The sequence below is a fragment of the Vicia villosa genome, linkage group LG3 (genome assembly GCF_029867415.1).
Source record: "Vicia villosa cultivar HV-30 ecotype Madison, WI linkage group LG3, Vvil1.0, whole genome shotgun sequence".
Taxonomy (NCBI): Eukaryota; Viridiplantae; Streptophyta; class Magnoliopsida; order Fabales; family Fabaceae; genus Vicia; species Vicia villosa.
In genome coordinates this window covers 44,538,681-44,561,501 of record NC_081182.1, presented here as the reverse complement: position 1 = coordinate 44,561,501, position 22,821 = coordinate 44,538,681, and the positions used below count along the sequence as shown (strand labels likewise).

The window sequence follows — 22,821 nt, the reverse complement described above, 5'->3', positions numbered from 1 at the left end:
AGATGTGGGTATAAATATAGTAAATAGATCGTAATTGGGTGTGTCCAGGTTCAATGAACCTTATTTTCACTCTTACTGTGTGTTTAACCCGTTCAACACTGCTGGCTTCGTTTTGTTTTTAATTGTTTAAATAACGATTTTAATGTTTTTGTATTTGAATAACATTCTTAATGTGGCATATAAACAAAACAAAATGTATTTGGATTAAATTTTGACCAAATACATTTTGATTTTTTTGTCAAAGAAAGATGGATTTGTTTTAAATTTAACTACATTTGTATTCATATTTTATTTTATTTTTATTTTACTTCTTGTTAAAATAACATATATTTAGATAATACTATCTCCGATCTCATTTATAAGAAAATATTCTCTTTTTAGATACATTGAATAAATAATGTATCTGGACAATATGTTGTCTAGATACATTATTTATTCAATGTATCTAAAAAGGGAATCTTCTCTTATAAATGGAACTAGAAGGAGTATTTATAAATATAAAAATATGATTATTTAAATTCAAACATAAAATTAGAGATGACAAAAAAATCCATACCGGGAGTATCCACAAATAAAATTTGTCACGTGTACGAGTTGGATGGCTTAATGGGTTTCTATGGGTAAAATAAATAGATATTTAGTTACCTATTTTTTTACAAATACAAATACGAATTTGATGATTTTTGTATTTGTGGATATCTATATCCGTTAATAATTATCAAAATTACTTAAATATTAATATTAATTTATTTAATATAAAATTATTATTATTATTATTATTAGAATTATTTAGTTGAATTGTAATTATTATTATTATTTTGTTGATTTATTATGTGTACTGTATTAAAGTAGTAAATAATTTTTTAATGAAATTAGACCTTTGACCCATTTAAAATGTAGTTTTGATTGGAAAGTTTAATTTAAAAGGGTTTTCGACATATATTCGGGCAATCGGATCCTAAACCTAGAAACGCTTTCACTAATAGTTTCAAAATCACTTTCTAGAAATATTAAGTTTCCCTAATTAATTAACAAAGTGCTTTCGCGGTATTTGTTAACAAAAACAAATCAATTTTAACCTTAAGTATCAGAAGACTTTCGATCTTATCTAATGTATTCACGACTTTACTTTCGTAATACCATACCAAATTAAATTCAGAAAATTTGTATAAAAACCAAAACAGTGTGTAGTATCAATCCTAAGAAATAACGAACAAAGTATCGTCGAATCGACGATCATCACATTCCAGCACTAATAATTTAGTTGGACGTGATTACGGTAAATGAAGACGATTTTGTTTGGAAGGTAGAATTAAACATGCTGATAAATAAGAATGTGCACTGAAATAAACGTGCGAAGAAAGTAAATAGACAAAATATAGATAAAGCTGAATTAAATAAGAACCTGCTCCAAGCGAATGCTTGAATCTAATACAATGGAAATAAACTTCGACTCAAAGTAAATGCAGGAAATAAACTTTTGCAAAGTGTAAATGCAGGAAGATAAATTACTTCAAAATAAAGGTGTTTCAAACCTGACAACAACAACAATGCGATAATCTTCCAATGTGAAGAATTAAAGCCTTTTGAAGATGAACTTATGCTTAAGTTGTACTAAATTTGGATGGGAGAAAAAGTGAAAAGGAAATTCTATTAATAATGCATAGAAACCCTAAATCATGCCATGATGATTGCTGAAAACGTGTGAGAAAATATAGGAACAAGTGGAGGAAGTGGAGAATGAGCACAAGTTCACTTTTGTAACTGCCTGGAAAAACAAAAGGGTGGCGAACGCCACCCTTACACGGCGACACCATCTTCAAAAAATGGGAAGACTTAGTCTTCCTGAACGTTGGTGGGTGGATCGGGTCGCTCGCCTCTTGGCTTTCTCCATAGTGAACACCATCACGAACGCCTTTAGTGCGAATTGATTAATTTCCTTCTTTTTTATTTCATTTGTTTCATTTCTTCGCGTAAGCCCCTAATAAGGTTAAATTGAGTGAGATTTGATCATGGAATCTCAACGCCCACATAATACTAGGAATAATAACAAAACAATGATAAAAACATGTGCAAATCGAGTCAAATATGTGATGCGTTTCAGTGTATTCATATTGCTTCGGGGATCTGGTTTTTAAATCGAATGAGATTTGATCATGGAATTTTGCGGGAGTCGAATGATGATTCTTATAAACGACATCATAATTTTGTCTAGGACCAAAAATTCTAAATGAGTGGAGATCATGAACTCTTGATGTGGTGGTGTAGGTATTTGGAGAGGTTGCACGAGGTGGATCTACAATGTTAGTACATCAACACCCAAATCAATGATTGAATTAAAAAGAGATACAGTGAAATATGAAAAGTTCCTTTAGTCTTAGATTCATTTCCTGATAATTGTAAATGAGTATTTATGTTTATTGGGCTCCTGACAGGAACACAATAATATTTATGGATATCCGTAAATATAAGTGGATATCTCAAAACACAAGGATAATGTCGAGTGAATATTCGCAAAGGTATTAGACGGATACAAGTATCATATTTTAAATATTAGACGGATGATTTTTTAATAAAAGGTGACTTTTTGTAAATATCTTTCAATTTATAATTCATACATGTTAAATTGCATTTTTTTAATAAAAGGTGACTTTTTGTAAATATCTTGCAATTTATAATCTAGTCATTTAATGGGTGATCCATATAAATTAAACTGCCATTTTTTAATATAATGCGACTTTTGGTAGATATTTCGCAATTTGTAATAAACAAGACAGTTAGTGCGACAGCAAGACAAGATGGATCCTGATTCGTGGAGCACGTGTCCCTTCTGTGATTTACCAGTTCCTTCATCTCAACTTCAATGGTATGTATGGTATGCGTGTGTATGTATGTTTGTATGTATGCATGTATGTATGTCTGTCTCTTTCTTCTTCACCATTTCACATCGATGAATTGAGCATGATGATATAACAATATGATTCTGCATACATGCAGGCACGCCAATGATCATTTTCATGATCCCGAGCTGCCCCAACAGCCCCTCCAATCTCTACCGGTATTCTCACAATATCTATTAATCTATATGCCTACATGAGAGGTTCCTCTTGTGGTTCTAAAGCAATGTTTTTATGGAGAATTATATATTTTACAGAATGAACATTGTAACTATTATGGTGGTGAGACTAGTAGAGATAAAGGGGAGCATGAAATGGATGAAAAAATCTCTTGTTTGATTGGTTTACAAACAAGTAGTGAGTTTTACAAAGTTGAACCGGGTTTGATGGCCTTATTGAGAAACTGTTTGGAGTCTGAAACTGAGAATTCGAAAACCATTTTGTCCGGTTATGTTGATCATTTCCAGAGCCTTGATTCCGAGGATGCTGGATGGGGTTGTGGATGGCGCAACATTCAAATGCTTAGCTCTCATTTGCTAGCTCAGAGGCTGGATGCAAGAGAGGTTTTGTTTGGTGGTTCGGGGTTTGTTCCTGATATCCCATCGTTGCAGAGATGGCTTGAGGTTGCTTGGGAAAAGGGCTTTGATGCCCCGGGAGCTGCTCAACTTGATCATGTTGTTTATGGTTCGAAAAAATGGATAGGGACTACTGAATGTGCTGCTCTCTTGCGTTCTTTTGCGCTTCGAGCTAGAGTAGTCGATTTCGGTCCTAAGGAATCTCAATCTGTCGCAGGAACAAGTGTTGATAACAGTAATGTTGACAAAAGTGAGGCTTATCAAGTTCTCATGGATTTTGTGTGGAATTACTTTTCTAATGAAAATACGATCCAATTCGATCAGCAGCATGTTCTGATCAGCGAGAAAACGTGAGGGAACATTTAAAATACATATATTTAACCATACAAACAATTTTGTTTCTTATTTTTTAAATTTTGAATGCTTTGTTTGTTGGAAAGGCCCTTGTACTTTCAACATGATGGTCATTCAAGAACAATCATTGGCGTTCAAGCCAAACATCAACCGGATGGAGTTCAAACGTACAGTCTCCTAGTTTTGGATCCTGCTCATGTAATTTGTCTTCCTTGCCAACCATATACTTAGCTGTTAATATCTGTTCTCTCTTAATTCCAACGATTTTGAGATTTTCCATGTTACGCCAGAGCCTGTTGTTAGTTTTGCATCCTTCCATTTCAAGTTTCAGACTAAGAATATTTTTTTTCATTATAGAGTACGATTGCTCTTGAAAGATCATTAAAGAAGAAAATTGGATGGCAAAAACTTATAAGAAAGGGGAGGAATACACTGAAGAAGCCACAATACCAGGTTTTGTTTCTCTTAACAAAAACTTATAGTTGCATTAGATTAAAAAAATTATTAAGCTTGATGATCTTGTTTCTATTTCAGTTGTGTTACGTTGATCCCGGAATTGCTAGTGAGGAGGAGATGGAAAAGCTCAAGACAATTGATAGTGTCTTCTTTGAATTATAGGAAAACATGTAAAGCATTTTGTTACATTAAGGTACTCTGACTATAATTTAATTACATCAGAGAAGAAATTTAAGAAAAAAGCGTAGTTTTGTAAAATCACACAAGTAGTGATTTTCATTGTTTCAGATACCGTTTTTTAGAAGCATCAACCTATGAGGTTTCGTCAAAGCTCTGTAGTCTGAATAATCTTGAATAAAGTCCTGCATCCACTGCTATTAGAGTTGAGTGGGAGCCCGTCTCTACGATTCTACCTTTTTCCATGACGATTATGGTATCCGAGTTTTTGACTGTGGAAAGTCTATGAGCTATTGTGATCTGGGTGGTTCTTGAACACAAACCAGTTGCTTCCTTTAGATTCATTGCTTTAATAGCATTTACGATAGTTCTTTCAGACTCAGCATCGAGGGCACTTGTTGCTTCATCAAGGAGTAATATTGATGGCTTCTTTAGTAAGGTTCTAGCAATGGCTATTCTTTGCTTTTGTCCTCCTGAAAGCTGGCAACCTTTCTCTCCAACAACAGTGTTATATCCATTTGGTAGATTACTCACAAATTCATGTATATTTGCTTCTCTTGAAACCTCCACAATTTCGCTTTCAGAAGCCTCGTTATTGCCATAGCAAATATTGTCTCTAATTGAGCAGTTGAAAAGCAGTGGCTCTTGTTGTACCAGTCCTATTTGTGTCCTTAGCCATCTTAGATTATATTCCCTCAAGTCTTTCCCATCAATTAGTACTTTTCCTTCCACTGGATCGTAAAATCTTAGTAAAAGGGCCAAAACAGACGATTTTCCAGCGCCACTCGGTCCTACAAAAGCCACCTTAGATCCGGCTTCAATTTGCAAACTGAAATTGTCAAGAACAGTGACTTCAGGTCTTAAAGGGTACTTGAAATTTACATTTTCAAATCCAACAGTTCCTTCAATCCTCTCGGGTTGTGAATCATCCGCTATATCTGGTTCAATTTCGGTTTTACGGTCAAGGGTTTTGAATGCTGGGGTTAGCATATTGATGGCAGTGATGACAGTTGGGATCAGTGTGTATAATTCTGTGATAGAAGGAACTGTGAGAGAAAATATTTGGTATGCTCTTATTCCATTTTCAAAAGAGGCTTGGCGTCTGTCGACCAGAATTGTAGTGTACCACAAAGCAACGGCGTGTGCAATGTTCCACAAGCAAAGGGAGAAGCCTTGGATGATCCCATATTTGATACTTTCTTTCCTGTACTTTTTCTTCGGAATGTCCAGATATGTTTTCGCTTTCTTCAATACTTGTTCTTCATGGCAAAAGGATGCTATAGTCTTTATGTTGGTTGTGGACTCAGATGCAAGAGCGACAAGGTCTGAATGTGTAGCCGAGTAGTCTCCTGAAAATCCCTTGGCAGACTTGGCTTGAATGAGACCACCTATGAAGTGGCAGGGCATCACAGCCCATGCCACCAAACCCATTCTCCAGTTGACATACATGCTAACACCTGTTGCTATTAGTATGGAGGAAACACATTGCACAATCACGGACATGCGGTCAGCGATTATGATTTTGACCATGGAAGTATCGCTAATGATGCGTGAAGTTAACGAACCGACTGTGTTGTCAGGTTTGTCAAACCAGCCTACTTCGTTCCGAAGCACACCTGTAAAAGTTTAAATGATTATCAACTGATGTTTGTTAAACCATTCTGGCATTTTACGGATATGATGCGTTTTGGGCTTTTAGCTCATGCCGAGAGTTTTTTCTTCCCTCAATGAAAGAGAGTTAAAGCATATAGAAATTATAATAGGGAAATATCCAATACCTGAATACAATGCACGTCTGAAATTCGCCATGGCCTTTTCTCCAACCACTCCAAAGAAGTAATGCTGGAAGGTGTGGCTAAATAATGAAAGCAACCCTATTCCAGAGAAGATTGCTGAGAACATTCCAACTTTTCGTTTTGCATCTTCTTCAAAGTATGCTACTCCGATGGTGATGATGTAGAAACCGAAAAACGGCTTTGAGATGCCAGAGAAAGCTGCTGCAAATGAGCCAATAGCAATCTTCACCAGCTCCTTCTTTTTTAAATCAAACCAAATTCTGAAAAATACATTTTCTTCTCTTACGCTCGTCTTGTTTTGTTCCTCCACTACAGAATGCTCTGTGAGATCTCTTTGGACCTCTCTCTGTGCCTCCGGTAACGGTCTAGTTTCATCAATAGTGCCTACTTGGCGGGAACTTTTACTCTTGGAAGTTGTAGTTCTATCCATTAAACATTTAAATCTGGTTAGAGTTGTTCATTGAGTGCCATTGGTTCAATATTAGAATATGAATATGAAGTGGCTAATTACCTTAGTTCAGGAGCTGATTCAAGGTTCTGCATGCTGAATAATGTACTATAAAATTTGCTCGTCTCTAACAAGCTCTGGTGTGTTCCTGTCTCTACGATTTGTCCATTCTCCACTACAGCAATCATATCTGCATTTACAACTGTTGAAAGCCTGTGTGCAATCAAGATGACAGTCCTTCCCTCCATAGCTGTGTCAAGTGCTTCTTGAACCAGCTTTTCCGACTCTGAATCGAGGGCACTAGTGGCCTCGTCAAGCAGAAGAATGGGAGGATTTTTCAGAATGGCTCTTGCAATTGCGATTCTCTGCTTCTGACCTCCTGATACTTGAACACCCCTTTGTCCTACCTGTAATATCAGGCACACATATGGGGCGATTAATGATGTGAATGGAAAAAAGACGAGTTTGAAAATACATCAAAATATGATTGATGTATACAAAGTATGAAAGTTATTAGAAACAATACAAAATCAGACAAGCCAACATTAAGCTAACCACAAAAGTGACATCCTATATTGAGTATCTTACCTCAGTTAGGTACTGATTAGGAAGCTGTGATATGAAAGAGTGTGCATTAGACATCACTGCTGCCTTTTGAATCTCTTCATCATCTGCGTCCATTTTTCCCAGTTTCAAGTTATCCTTGATCGTTCCTGTAAAAAGTGATGGTTCTTGGTATACAGCCCCTATATTACTTCGAAGAAACTGCAGATCAAGGTCCTTGATATTGTGACTGTCAATAAAAATTTCTCCTGAAATGTAATGAACAATATCAGGCTTGGCTATTTGCATTCAAGATCATGAAATCAGTTCCTATTACTCTAATGCACTAATTAAGCTAACCTCTAGTGGGGTCATAAAACCTAGTTATCAGGGAAATGACAGTGCTCTTTCCGCAGCCGCTGCTACCAACTAGAGCTACTGTCTTTCCTGCTGGTATGGACAATGACAGTCCTTGAAGGATAGATTTCTCTGGCCGTGACGGGTATGAAAAGTGAACATCTCGAAGCTCAATGTAACCGCTAATCTTTGTAGGAATCTTCCCTTTTGATTCATTATGTATTAGTGGCTTTCTTTCAATCACTTGAAAGACCTCATATCCCGCAGCTTTTGCCTGATTGAATATTTGCATGTCTGGTGCTGCATAAGTGATAGATCTATAATTCAAAAAGAAAGTTTTGTTACTACACACTGTTAATCTTTATTTTCATTCTAAAACTAGCATTAAGTTTATTGCTTCCTTACATGGCGCCGAAAAGAATACTCATTACTGCGGTTATTATATCCCCTCCCTTTGCTCTCCCGGCTCTGACAACAACGGCTCCAACCCATATAATCAGTGACCAAGAACAAAAACTCACAGTTTGAAACATTCCTGTTCCAACTCCCTTCACAAGTGCCTCCCCCTTGCTTATGACATACTGTTTGTCCATGTTCTCTGTGAAGGATTTGACTGCCAAACCCTCTCCAACAAAAGCATATACGGTTTTTATTTGTGATATGGTCTGTCATAATATGATTAATATCAGTAATAGAGTTTGTTATAGTCAGCTATATGACAATAGATTAGACTAAAAGTATTACTGATATTGAAGACTTGGCTTGTGTATATGCGTGTAAAATTCACAATTTGTCATGTTGTAAATCATAGTATTGTACTATGCATGCATCAATGTTGTATACCTGTTCTATCATAGACGTTGCTTCAGAATGGTAAAACAATTTGGTAGTTGAGATCCTGTTCATTTTCTTAGTGTAACTTGCTCCAATTATGAGAATAAGAGGGACAACCACTAAACAAAGCAGTGCTACTTCCCAACAGGCTATAGCGGCTATCACAATTCCGGCGATGAAAGTTGCGCAGCTAGAACTAAAGTGACCTAGCTGTAAGCAAGAAATTCACTTGGGTGGTTCAGTCATAAAAAAGAAAGATGAAACTTGCTGTTACAATGATTTGTTTGCTTACCTTTTCACCTATGGCATCTTGTATAACACTCATGTGCTTGCTTATTCCAGTGATGACTTTTCCACTTGTTAATTCTGTATCAAAAGCTCCTATCTCTTGGCTTAGAACTGCTTTTAGATATGCTAATCTTAGACGCGATAACTGTCTTTCACTTGCATACATCCAACAACCAATCTCTGCATAAATTTTCATCTTATGAGTTGTAGAATAGAATTCCATATTTCTAAATATATGATCATGAAAATTCTGTCATAAACATGAAAGAAAAAAATACCAAGTACTCCAGCAGGAAATGTTGCAATGGCCATGTACCACACGTACGGAACAACCTAAAATCGACGTCAACAACATCAACAACCTATATGTTTAAAGGTTTGTTTGTGTGTACTGATATGAATATTGTTAGTATCATTGTTAACTTAAGTACCTTTTTAAGAGCGGGAACCATAGCATCAATGTCATGAATATTGTTACCAAAAGCATTAAGAGCTTTTCCTAGCAACAAATACCCAACAGGAAGTGCCATGCCATGCACAACAGAACCTAAAGTTCCCAAACCCATAAGAATCCAATCCACATAGTCAGCATAGCTCAACAGTTTAAAGAAAGGCAAAGCTCTCACCGCGTTCTTCTTCACCTCATCATGATCTTCTTCTTCCATTTGCACGACTTTTTTGGGTCGACCCGGTGGTGCCATTATAGTTAAATAAGTAATATGGCAGCAACACTATTGCTATGTACGTGTGAAATATTTTGGGATTGAAACTGAATGTTTAGTTTAGTTTAATTTTATTGACTTGTATGTATATATAGATGAGTGATATTTGTATTCAATTATATCCATGATAGTAATGTGGGAAGAATATGCGTTCAAAAGATTACGCTCAACTTAAAAAATTGTACTAGAATGGCTTTGTACTCTTGGTTTAGTTCATTTGTTTGGTCGATGTTCACAAAGTTGCTGACAGAAGATCATGCATGCATACGCCCATAAAAAAACATGCAATAGTTTAGCAAAGCTACCTGTATTATCCCAATAATTGTGGTTGACCATGTTTCTTTCTTCTGATATTTTCTTTTTAAGAACTCTTTTTTAAACAATATTTGTGAAGCCTTATATTAATGTGTATACAGTTTATATTTAGGAGGCAAAATACTTTTTTCCATATTTTATTTTCGGAGTTCATTTTGGTCCCTTAATTATAAAAAGTTTTATATTAATCTCTTAACTCTTTAAAAGGTGTCATTTTAATTTTTGTCATATTAGCGACCGATTTAGCGATCAATTTTTGAGTTTTTTCGTCGCTAATATGACAAAAAGACTAGAATGATACATTTTGAAGAGTTATGGGACCAATATGAAATTTTTTGAAGTTAAAGGACCAAAATGAACCTCAAGATTAACATACGGGACCAAAAAATGTATTTTGCCTATTTATGAAATGTAATTAAGAATTAAAATTGGACATCTCTTTATTTTTATTTTTTCGGTTTATCACCACCGGTTTAATCCGGTTCGAGGGTCAGTTCTAGCATCAAGTGGTATCAGCCCTCTCTCAAGCGGCAACGAGTAGGATAAAAACATTCATTAAGGATACAAACGGCAATAGTAACAATTGAGTCTTATCACACTAAGTGGCATCGATTATATAGATGAACTTCTGTCATAATATTCTATTGAGAATCATGTTTCTTTTCAAATTGTTAATTTCGAGATCTTTTTTAACGACTTATAGTTTTTCTTAGGGTTTTCTCTATCTCTAATTGTTTGACTCTTCTTCATCTTATTTACTTTTTTTTTTTACATAATCTTCATGTTTTCTCTCTATAAGTTCAAACTACTTAAATTTATTTTTACCATCTTTCCTTTTATAGGTGCTACTACTAACATTCTTTCAAAGGGAAATGTTCTTTCCACCCATAGTGGTGCCTTCCACACCCTTGAAAACCCGACAATGTCCTTCTACGCATCCAAAATCACATTAGCCTTCACGTTGAGATTCACCCCCAATTTTTTTTAAAATATGGTCTGAAGATGCATCTTTGTATCATGTTTAAGTGTATTCGGAGATGCATCTCTGAAATACCACATGCACTCATTTATATGGTTTTGTTATTCACTCAACTGACGTAATTAACAAATCAGTTATATTTTGAAAGATGCATCTCCGGATATGCCCAACGAAAAATTTCATAAAACACCACCTTGCATGATCTTCTTCTTCGTGCTAAAAACATACTCCATGCAAAACTCTTAAAAAAGATTTCTCTCATTCTCAGTCAATATTTTACCTCCAAAATATCCTTCTTGTATTTCATCACTTCAAAGGGAGCAAAACGGGCTGAAATTGCAGATAAATCTCATTCATTATGTCCCTTACTCCTTGTATTAATCTTGTCTTTGAATGGGAAAATGAACGTTGAATCCGGAAATGCATCTCCATACTTTGGTGTGGTATGGATGTGTACATACGAATTATCCTATTTTTCTGTTATTGGTTGCATTAGATATAGTGCACCCGAATATATTTTTCAAAGCTATTGTGCGTATGGATGTTAAATCGGTCGAAGTGAAGCATGATATTAAACCGGATGAAGTGAATAATTATGTCAAACAAGATGAAGCGAATGATGATGTTAAATTGGATGCTCAACCGGTTGTTCTCGAGGTAGATGTTTGTGCATAATTTACAAATAAAAAATGTTTATTGTTCGTGAACATATGCTACAATGGGTCCGTAGGGAGACCGGAAAATTGGGGGTTTGGCATTAGAATTGGAAGATCCAACAATGATTTGGATAGAAGACAAATATTTGTAACAATGATATGCAAAAGAAGTGGCACGTACTAACCAAGGATTAGGAAGTTGAAACGCGATGTCACTGGATCGAGGAAATGTAAGTAACCATTTTAAATTTTGCGGATACCATATGGAGTATAAGACATGGAAATTTAATATGATTTCCAGTAAACATAATCATACCTTGAGTGACAAGTTAGTCGGTCATTCTATTGTATGTCGCCTTATTTCGGACGAGATAAGGCTTGTTTCGGGTATGACATTAAACATGGTGGCGCCGAAAAACATACTCGTATCTTTGAAACGGAAAAACCCTCTAAAAATTTCAAATATCAAACAAATATACAACGTGCATGCTCAAGACAACAAGGCGGTAAGAGGACCAAGATCTGAGATGCAACAATTGTTAAAGCTTTTGGAGAATGACAACTATGTTTTTAGGTACGGAGTTTGTGAGGATAAATTTACCATTCTAGATATATTTTGGATTCATCTCGATTCCATCAAGTTGTTCAACACATTTCGCATCGTCCTCATAATTTATTCAACATACAAAAAAAAATAAGTATATACTTTCACTCTTGGAAATTACTGGTGTAACTTCTACGGAGATGACTTATTCCGTCGATTTTGCATTTTTTAAATCCTAAAAAAAGAACCATGATACACGTCCTTTGGAAAAATGCAAGAATATGTTGAAGGACCAAAAAAATATGCCACAAGTCATAATCACTAACCGCGACACCACACTTATGAACTCGATTGCAACGGTGTCTCATACATCGTCCATATTACTTTGTAAGTATCACATAACCAAAAATGTGAGAAGTTGAGTAAAACTTGCAATTGGCACGAAACAAGTCAAAGGTGAAGTTGGAAAAATTGTCAAATCTGGTGTGGTGGTGGAAAATATAATGTATGCATGGAATTCTATAATAAATTCTTTCACATAAGAATTATATGTCGAATCAGCTATACATTTAAGGAGTGTGTGTGTGTGTGCGCGTGCGCGATATATCCCTATTTGGTGAAATATGTTGAGGGCACTGTTCTAGATCAAGTTAAAGAGAATATTGTTTGTGCATGAACCAATCAGGTTTGACACTTTGGCAATACAACAACTAACAAAGTTGAATATGCACATGCGAGACTAATGAATTGGTTGGGAAACAATAAAGATGATTTTTGTCGAGATTGAGACGCCGTTAACCAAATGCTGTGAAAATAACATAATGAGGTACTGACATCTTTTGATCAGAGCATTATTGTGTAAGAACACCAATTCAAATATAACATTCTTTATTCACAGTTGATTGGTAACGTATCTCAGGCGGCATTGAATTTTATTTTTTACGAAGTCAAGCGAGCGGATAAAATAGGTTCAGATAACTCAAAGTATGGATGTATACGTAGGAAGACTTACGGTCTTTCATGTGCTTACTTTATTTCATAGAAGATGAATCTTGAAAAACCAATATGTATGAATGAAGTTTGCACTCATTGAAAAAGGTTGTGTTTTGATGATGATGATGATGGTGTGATGAAGAATGATAAATCAAACATATCTATCTTTTTTTCACTCAACTGACTTAATTAACAAATCTTTTTTATTTATGAAGATGCATCTCCGAAAATGCCCAACGAAAAATTTCATAATACACCACCTTGCATGATCTTCTTCATGCTAAAAACATACTTCATCACAAAACCCTTAAAAAAGATTTCTCTCATTCTCAATCAACATTTTACAACCAAAATATCATTCTTTAATTTTATCACTTTAAAGGGAGCAAAACAAGCTGGAATTACAGGTAAGTCTCATTCATTTTGTCCCACACTCCTTGTATTAATCTTGTCTTTGAGCTGAAAAATGAACGTTGAATTCACATATGCATCTCCGGACGGAGTTTGGTATGGTTTGGATGTGTATATCTGAATTGTCCTATTTTTCTGTTATTGGTTACATTAAATATGGTGCACCCAAATATATTTTCCAAAGCTACTGTGACTGTGGATGTTAAATCGATCGAAGTGAAGCATGATGTTAAACTGGATGGAGTGAATAATGATGAAAACAAGATGAAACGAATGATGATGTTAAACCGGGTGCTCGACCGATTGTTGTCGAGGTAGATTTTTGTGCACAATTTACAAATAAATAAGTGTTTATTGTTCGTGAACATATGCTACAATGGGTCCGTAAGGAGACCGAAAAATTGGGGGTTTGGCATTGTAATCGGAAGGTCCGACAATGATTTGGATAGAAGACAAGCATTTGTAACAATGATATGCGAAAAAAGTGGCACATACTAACCAAGGATTAGGAAGTTGAAACGCGATGGCACTGGATCAAGAAAATGTGAGTGACCATTTTAAATTGTGCGGATACCATATGGCGATAAGACATGAAAATTTAATATGATTTCCAATATACATAATCATATCTTGAGTGACAAGTTAGTCGGAATTCCATTGTAGGTCGCCTTGTTTCAGACGAGATAAAACTTATTTCGGACATGACATTAAACATGGTGGACCGAAAAACATACTTGTATGTTTGAAATGGAAAAGACCTCTAAATGTTCCAAATATCAAGCAAATATACAACGTGCATGCTCGAAACAACAAGGCAGAAAGAGGACCAAGATCTGAGATGCAAAAATTGTTAAAGCTTTGGGAGAATGACAACTATGTTTTTAGGTACAAAGTTTGTGAGGATAAATTCACCGTTCAATATATATTTTGGATTCATCCCGATTTCATCAAGTTGTTCAACACATTTACCATTGTCCTCATAATTTATTCAAACGTACAAAACAAACAACTATAAACCTTCACTCTTGGAAATTGTTGGTGTAACTTCTACGGAGATGACTTATTCAATCGATTTTGCATTTTTGGAATCCGAAAAAGGGGACCACGTGACATGTCCTTTGGAAATATGCAAGATTATGTTGAAGGACCAAAAAAACACGCCACAAGTCATAATCACTGATCACGACACCACACTCATGAACTCGATTGCAACGGTGTTTCCTACATCGTCTGCATTACTTTGTAAGTATCACATAACCAAAAATGTGAGAAGTTGAGTAAAAATAGTGATTGGCACGAAACAAGTCAAAGGTGAAGATGGAAAAATTGTCAAACCTGGTGTGGTGGTGGAAAATATAATGGATGCATGGAATTTTATAATAAATTCTTTCACATAAGAATTATATGTCGAATCGGTTATACATTTCAGGAGTGCGTGTGTGCGATATATCCATATTTGGTGAAATATGTTGAGGGCACTTTTCTGGATCAAGTTAAAGAGAAGATTGTTTGTGCATGGACCGATCAGGTTTGGCACTTTGGCAATACAACAACTAACAAAGTTGAATATGCACATGCGAGAATGAAGAATAGGTTGGGAAACAATAAATATGATTTTTGTCGAGATTGGGACGTCGTTAACCAAATGCTCTAAAACTAACATAATGAGATACTAACATTTTTTGATCAGAGCATTATTGTGTTAGAACACCAATTCAAAGACAACATTCTTTATTCACAGTTGATTGGCAACGTATCTCTGGCGACATTGAATTTTATTTTTCAGGAAGCCAAGCGAGCGGATAAAACGGGTTCAGATAACTCAAAGTGTGGATGTATACTTAGGAAGACTTAAGGTCTTTCATGTGCTTGTTTAATTTCAAGGAAGATGAAGCTTGAAAAACCAATACGTATGGATGAAGTTTGCACTCATTGAAAAAGACTCTGCTTTGATGATGATGATGATGATGATGATGATGATGATGGTGTGATGAAGAATGATAAATCAAACATTTCTATCATGACCAAGTGGGAAGTGATCCAAGAGAAATTCATGAAAGCTGATGACATAATGAAATTGCACATCAAAGAGCAATTGAGGAAGATTGCCTATAAAAAAACAACGGATTTGAAATCACCGTCTAAACATATTAAAATAGAGGGTGCCCCTAAAAACGTCAAAGTGACAACTCCACGAGACGGTCGCCTTCATACTTTGAACATGTTGACTCACATTTTCTGGATTCTCCGACTCCAAAACCCCAAAAGAGTATTTTCAAGGGTGCTCGCATTAGCAAACCTTCTTTTTCACCCCCATTACCAAAAATCATCCATATTGAAGAAATGTCACTTTTATGCACAAATACGATGGCCTTGTGAGCTTTCTCTATTATCGCCGTCTTCTCCTTCTCCGTTAGGACAACATCCACCTTCTCTGATCCTTTCAACACTTCCAACAAACCCTATTGAACAAGAAGAACTTGCATCTTCAAGCGCCATAAACTGAAATCGTTCACTCCGGTGAGTTTCTCAATCTCATAATTTGTTGACGACATCTTCTTCTCCATGCTCCACGCACCAATTTGTTGTAACGAGAGTCGCCAAGAACAAATTAAAACTATGCGAAAGATTAAGTTTTTTGAACAAACACAAGAAACCCTTTCAATTTTACGAAATAGAGAGAATGAAGAAGAAGAATAAATCAGGATTGATTATAACTCTTTTTTCTATTCAGTTCCTCTATTAGGGTTAAAAGATTACGAGTGAATAACAACAAACAATACTCTCTTAACAACCTGGAAGAACCAATCTATTTATAGACTATTAAGTTAACTTAAACAACAAGCTAACTTACACAATTGGGCTAACAGACTTGCGCAATTTGACATGCTAATAACATAGCATATTTCGGCAACTACATGCTTGAACGGACTTTGACTATAATATGTAAGACTTCGACTTCTATCAAACTAATCCTTATCGAAATTAGAGTTCAATCCAATTACCACGTAAGGAGATAAAATCGTTCATTTTTTCTAAACCATTGGTCCTTTAGATGCAAGCATTTGCTATCTCAGGATTTACAACCTTTGAGGGAATGTATACTAGAAATATGTTACTCATTTAATACCATTTATATTAGTTTAGTCCTAACAATTTTCTTTTCTAGTTGTATTTCTCTAACCGTAAATTTAATCATGTTCGAACATCATTTACTAATATCTATGTAATTAATTCATCAATATGTAATCATTAAGGTAGAAAAATTGTCAACTTTAAAATTCAAAAAGGTTTGAATCATAAATTGTTAGTTCTAGTTCTATTAATAAAAAATAATTTACTTTTTAAATATATTAAATAATTAATGTATCTGAACTATATGTTTATTAAATACATTATTTTTTCAATAAATCTAAAAAGTAATTTTTTATTTATAAATAGAACCAAAAAGAATACAAGAATATTTTTAATGTCAACAATATTGTATAATTCCCGTTTGTTTTGGTTTTATTTTTAGAATGATTGTTATAGTGTTAGAAATTTTTATTTAAAAGAATTATTTTAACTTTTTTTTAAAATTTCAAATAAAAAATTAGTTTAAATAATTTTTTATAAAATATCATTTTAGATCATTTATTATTTTGTTATAATTTTTTAAATACTAAAATTATAAAAAAAATAATTTAAATTAAAGTTACTTTTAATAATATTTTATAAGATATTTTAATTTTTTTTAAAGTATGTGATTCTATGTTTGAATGTTAAAATTAGTTTTTTAATTTATAAAAACAATAAATTACAATAATTACTATTTTAGGGTGTGTTTGTTTCAAGGATAGAAATTGTATTTCTGGGAATCTGAGATTGGAAATAAAACAATTTTATGTTTGTTTCAAGTTTTTAAAAATTATTCTCTGGTATATTTTATTCCAAGGAATATTTTTACATATCATTTTTGTCATAATTATTCTCATACTTAAAAGGTGGAAATCCAACATGCTCATGGAAATAAAATTTGAGTATTTGACTAACTCTAACTTCCCACTCCTACTCACATATATTTTATTTTTATTTTTTATAATTTTTAAATTGAATAAATATTATAAGCATTCTTGAAAATTTTAAACTTTTAACCAAACACTTGCATGTAAATATTATTTCTAAGAGTAATAATCCTGGGAATAAGATTCTAAGAAATAATATTTTATAACTTGAAACAAACACACCCTTAAAATTATTTTTTGTAACATTTTTTTAATTTTTTTTATATAGATAAAACAAAATGGGTCATTTAAAGATGAATTAAAATCGTGAGCGAGAAAACTCCTAGAAGTTAGTCTAGTGGTAAAAATTTGGAGCTTGGGTTATACCAAAAATTTTATAAAAAAAAAAAGAAATCCATGAGCAAGAGAGATAATAAATTATTAAACTACAGTTAAGCAAAAGTTAACGGTGCGTGCGGACTGCGGATCTTCAATAAAGTTAAATAATCATGAGAATAACTGGTTTGGTGGGATTGTTCATTCGAATCTATAATCAGGATGTCAAACGTTTTCTAATTAACTAGTTTTAACCTATGATACTGTCTGTAATATAATAATCTAATTACATTAGTAGAAGATATTTAGTAGTTAGGATATGAATGTTGTCTAGGATTTGTTAAACACACTAGGATATTCCATTTCCATTCAAACAATGGAAATTCTTATGATGCCAATTGTTCCCTTCCCTTGCCAGCCGTTTGCTACTTCAACTCGATAAAAGACAGTGCATATAACAGCTACAACATCTCTAGTTTCTTTTATCATGATTTAGGGATAGCTGTATTAATAAAATGGTAAACAAAAATGAAGATTTATTGTCTTCTCACTTCTATGTAAGTTTCTGGTGCATATAATTAGGGGTGTGCAAAATATCCGGTTTTGATGTTCAAAATCATAATCAAACCTAAACCACTTTTAAATATCCGGATATAATTGAATGGTTATTAACCGGTTTAGTTATTAATGGTTTGGTTATCCATTCATATAATCTGGATATAGTTAAATGGTTATTAACCGGTTAAATTATTTTGAATTCGGTTATAATCCGGTTATTATCCAAATCCAAATATTTTAATTTTCAAAATATTAATTTTTTTTGAAAAAAAATATTTTCGGAAAAAATAATTTTCAAAACTGGATTTTTTTAAAAAACCGGTTATATAATCATAACCAAATTTATAACCGGTTTTATAACCAGTTTTGATTAAAATGTGGTTATGGTTATAAATCCAAACCATTTAAATGGTTTTAAAATGGTTATGGTTTGGTTTTTGAAAATAACCAACCATGCACACCCCTGTAGAATAGCCTGGAGTTTATTATAATAAACTTATTACGTGTGTATACGTATTTCAATTATTCTAAAAAAGTATATTCTTGTAATGTACTAGTTAAACATGTTTTATAATATAAAATTTATGGCTAAATTACTTCTAGGGTACTTTATGTTATTTAGTTGTAACGATTTGATCCTTTAAGTTATTTTTGCTACACATTGGTCCTTTAAGTTATCTAACACTATCAACATTGCCCATGGTTAAGAGTTTCGTCCCAAAAATGATGATTTGTCACTAACGGTGCTGAGTTGTCAGTTAACGTTTGCTGACTATGAATATATTTTATTGTTTCTTTAATTTATGAAGAAAATTACCTACAAATCATGAACCCTAACCTTGCTGAGTTTACGTTTCATTCTCATTCCGAAAGTTGTGAACCCTAATTTTTCTTCTCTCTGTCAATGGCCCAATTCGGTAGCAGCGCAACAAATCGTAGAGCTGAGAACTCAAGTTCGTTAATATCGAGTGCGTATCAATCTGGAATTGAACCATTATGTTTGTGTGGATCCAAAGCAGCGATAAGATCAGTTAAGAAGAAAGGAAGAAATTTGGGGAAGCTATTTTGGGGATGCAAATACTTTAAGGTATGTATGTTGTAAATAGGTTGGATATGATATTTCATTCTTATGTGTCTGAGTTGGGTTTACTCTTTTTGATTTTGTTAACATAGCGAAGATGATAATCCTGGTTGCAATTTTTTTCTGTGGTATGAAAATCAACATAGTGATGAAGGCAAACAAGAGATACAACACACTGCATTTTCAAGGGTTCTAAATGTGACGAAAAGGATTTACAACTCAAGATGCTTAGGAGGGATGACAACTACAACAAGGATATCATGAAAAACATTTTGAAGATGTTGAAGATGCTATTTTATGTCATAATCTGTTTAGTTTTGATTGTTGTAGTGTTAATTTGTTTGTTGTTTAAGGAGTAGTGATCTTAGTTAATGTTAATGTTATGTTGTAACACATAGTTTTTGGCCCCTTGATGTAATATTTGATGACAATTGGAGTTTAATGACATCTTCTTTATCTGTGTTGTATATTCCAGTTTTGATACTGCAATTTACTACTTAGTGTAATGTATAAATGAAGGACCTGGTTGTTACAATATAAGAATAAGTAAAACATTGTTGTTACTAGTTAAAATCCTAAAGGATCAGTTTGTTACAGAATAAAACGTGACTGATATACATTTTTATACACAAACCAGTTGATAACAATGTTATACACAAACCAGAGTTAGATGGTAAATCCTTAAATAACCAAAACATTGCATATTCACTTAATCAAAACATTGTCATAACAGAATTAGATAGTCATAACAGAATTACATAGTAGATAGTTGAGTACTTAAACTAATCAAAACATTAGATCCCAAAATAATCAAAATATTAGATCCCAAAAAATAGTCTACAGGGTTACATCCTATTTGGATTTCCTTTTAAAAGGCATCTTGGGTCTCTGACTTGTTGGTGGCTGAAATGCTGTTGTTGGTCCTTGTCCTTGTCTAGCCCTTCTCATGGGAAGTAGCTGAGCAACTGTGATTGAATAGCGTGTCTGAACTCTTTATTTTTGGGTCACTGCTGATTGCCTTGTTTGAACTCTACTTGTTGGTTGGCTTTGGATGGTGGCATTTTGAGATTGCCTTGTTTGAACTCTATTTGTAGGTTGAGACTGTACAATTGTGGGAGTTTGGGATTGTACAGTTGTGGGTGTTTGGGATTGGACAGTTGTGGGAGTTTAGGTGGGGACATTTGTGGCACTTTGAGATTGAGCAGTGGTTGCATTGTTGGACTGTCTTGGTGCAGATGGACATGATGATTTGTTATGTCCAGATAGACCACATGCTGAGCATTTATTTGGCAATCCCTTTCTGGAAACAGTTGTAGTATCCTTCCTCTTTTCATCAGCATCTATGTTTCTTCTCTTTTTTGGCCTCCCAGGTGCCCTTCTGGATGGGGGTGGAAGAATGTCAGGATATGGTGTCAATTCCCACAAGTTCTCCCCATTTGTTGGATATATCAAAGGTGCATAGAAAGCTTGGTATGTCTCCTTACTAAACCAGGAAGGAATGTACTCAGTAGGGTCTTCAGATCTACTGAGGATGCAAGAAATTGCATTATGGCATGGAATCCCAGCCAGCATCCAACTCCTACAAGAGCACTCAAACTTATTGAGGTCAACTGTGAATTTCTACCAAGTCACACTAGTATGCCTCACTTTATAAATCATGTTGCCTGATAACCTAAAAAAATGAGAATTGTATGAGTATAGTGTTTCAGAATTACTGTCATTTATGAAGTGTCATTTGAATTACCTTGCAATAAAAAACCTTGAGAATTCTTGCCTTCTTTCTAGCACCTTCTTAATTCTTGGTAGTACAGACTCATTATACTCTTCAATCTTGGCTCTATTAGTTGCCCATCTATCCATGAGGTACCTTCTGATCTCCTCCATCATTGTTACAATTGGTTTTTGTCTTGGCCCAATAATAACACTATTAAAAGTTTCAGACATATTGTTCACCAACACATCAATTTTTGTTGTATATTTGAATTATGATTTACTCCAAAATCTAGGAGGAATCTTCAACAAATGCTTGTATGCTTCCTCATTAACCTTTCTCATCTCCCTCATTTCCTTTTCCCGTGCTTGGGGATAGGTTGCCTTTGTTGCCCTCCACATTAATTCCTTCAATTGCTTTCCCGAAAGCCTTTTTCTAATGTTGCTATATAGATGTCTAACACGAAATCTCTGGTCAACTCCAGGCAATAACTCCTCTATTGCAGGTAACAGTCCCTAATCATGTAATGAACAAACAGTGTTACACTTGAAAAGGACTTAATATGTTACATTTTTAAAATAGAAAGGACTGAATTGTTACAAAATAAAAAAGTTAAGACGAGAATGTTACCTTCTACGGATCTGAAATTAAATTAAATTTCTTACAAATTTCTGGTCCTCCCAAGTCTCTAACTAGCAGGTCGAAAAACCATGCCCAAGAATCCTTTGTCTCAGCTTCAACTACAGCCAATGCAATGGGCAACATTTGATCATTGGGGTCTCTCCCAACTGCTGCAAGACTCTGCCCACCATAATTGCCCTTGAGAAAACATACATCTATTCCTAATATTGGTCTACAAACTTGGAAACTTTTCTTACAAGCTTGAAGGCACATATAAAGTCTATGGAAACTTGGTAGTAATGGCCTGCTAACATAATCTTCATGTTGTTGTTCAATTTCAGTAGGATCCACATCAGTTGCTTGGACATTGATCTTGATGGTGTTGTTTGGGTTAGACCTCAGTAGCTCATGTGTGTAGTCATAAAGTCTTCTATATTGCTCCTTGAAAGACCCTTCAACCATATCTAGTGCTGCCTTTCTTGTCCTGTAAGCTTTCATCCCTAAGTGACATGACTGACAATGTAAATTAGATACCTTTGATAAACTTGACACCAACTTCTATAGTTTAGAAAGACTGTAATGACCTAACTGAGGATGGATAGTGAGTGGAGAATCTTTAGTTGAGCATGTTTGAGATGACAGTGAAAGGTAATAAAGGCCTTGGGATTCACACCCAATACCAATTGTCTGTCCCGAAATCCGATCATGTAGCATAACATTACTGTTAGTGAAGGTGACAATACAATCAAGAGAACGATTTAAACGACTGACTGAACGTAAATTAAATGGACAATTAGGCACATAGAGAACAGAAGTAACTGAGAGAGAAGGCAAAATTTTGAACAGTACCAATCCCTTCGGATCGGGTTAGAGAGCCATTGGAAGAAGTTATAGTAGGTAAGAAACCAAAGGTAGAAAGAGAAGAGAAAAGATTTTTTTATTATCGATAATATGATCAGACGCACCAAAATTAAGGATCCAAGAGAAGATGATTGAGAGAGGAAAACAGATGAATTACCTGTGTGTGCAACTGATGTAGTAGGATCTGAGTTTTGATAATTCTGATACCACTTGAGAAAATCATTGTAGTTTGGCGTAAAGTTCTCAGGAGTAGCCATGAGTATTTGAACAGAGAAAATATCACGCGAACTGGGTGAAAAAGGCCCTGTTGGAACTGGATCATAGT

The 22,821-nt window shown here is 34.4% G+C and overlaps 1 protein-coding gene and 1 pseudogene across 3 annotated transcripts; one reads left to right on the top strand and one right to left on the bottom strand.

Annotated features, from left to right (window-relative positions):
- The first annotated feature begins 2,733 nt into the window (after positions 1–2,733).
- LOC131661216 (uncharacterized) lies at positions 2,734–4,612 on the top strand. 3 transcript variants are annotated; one of them, XM_058930673.1, is made up of 7 exons: positions 2,734–2,866; positions 2,998–3,058; positions 3,155–3,822; positions 3,913–4,024; positions 4,184–4,279; positions 4,361–4,475; positions 4,571–4,612. In XM_058930673.1, exons 1-6 carry the CDS (start codon positions 2,799–2,801, stop codon positions 4,442–4,444), a joined length of 1,089 nt encoding a protein of 362 aa, XP_058786656.1. In that variant the 5' UTR covers positions 2,734–2,798; the 3' UTR covers positions 4,445–4,475; positions 4,571–4,612. The 3 variants fall into 3 exon arrangements, with proteins under 3 accessions (XP_058786656.1, XP_058786657.1, XP_058786655.1); XM_058930674.1 differs by having other exon boundaries at positions 4,553–4,612; XM_058930672.1 differs by having other exon boundaries at positions 4,361–4,612.
- LOC131661217 (ABC transporter B family member 19-like) lies at positions 4,595–9,489 on the bottom strand (annotated as a pseudogene).
- Between the last annotated feature and the right edge of the window lie 13,332 nt (positions 9,490–22,821).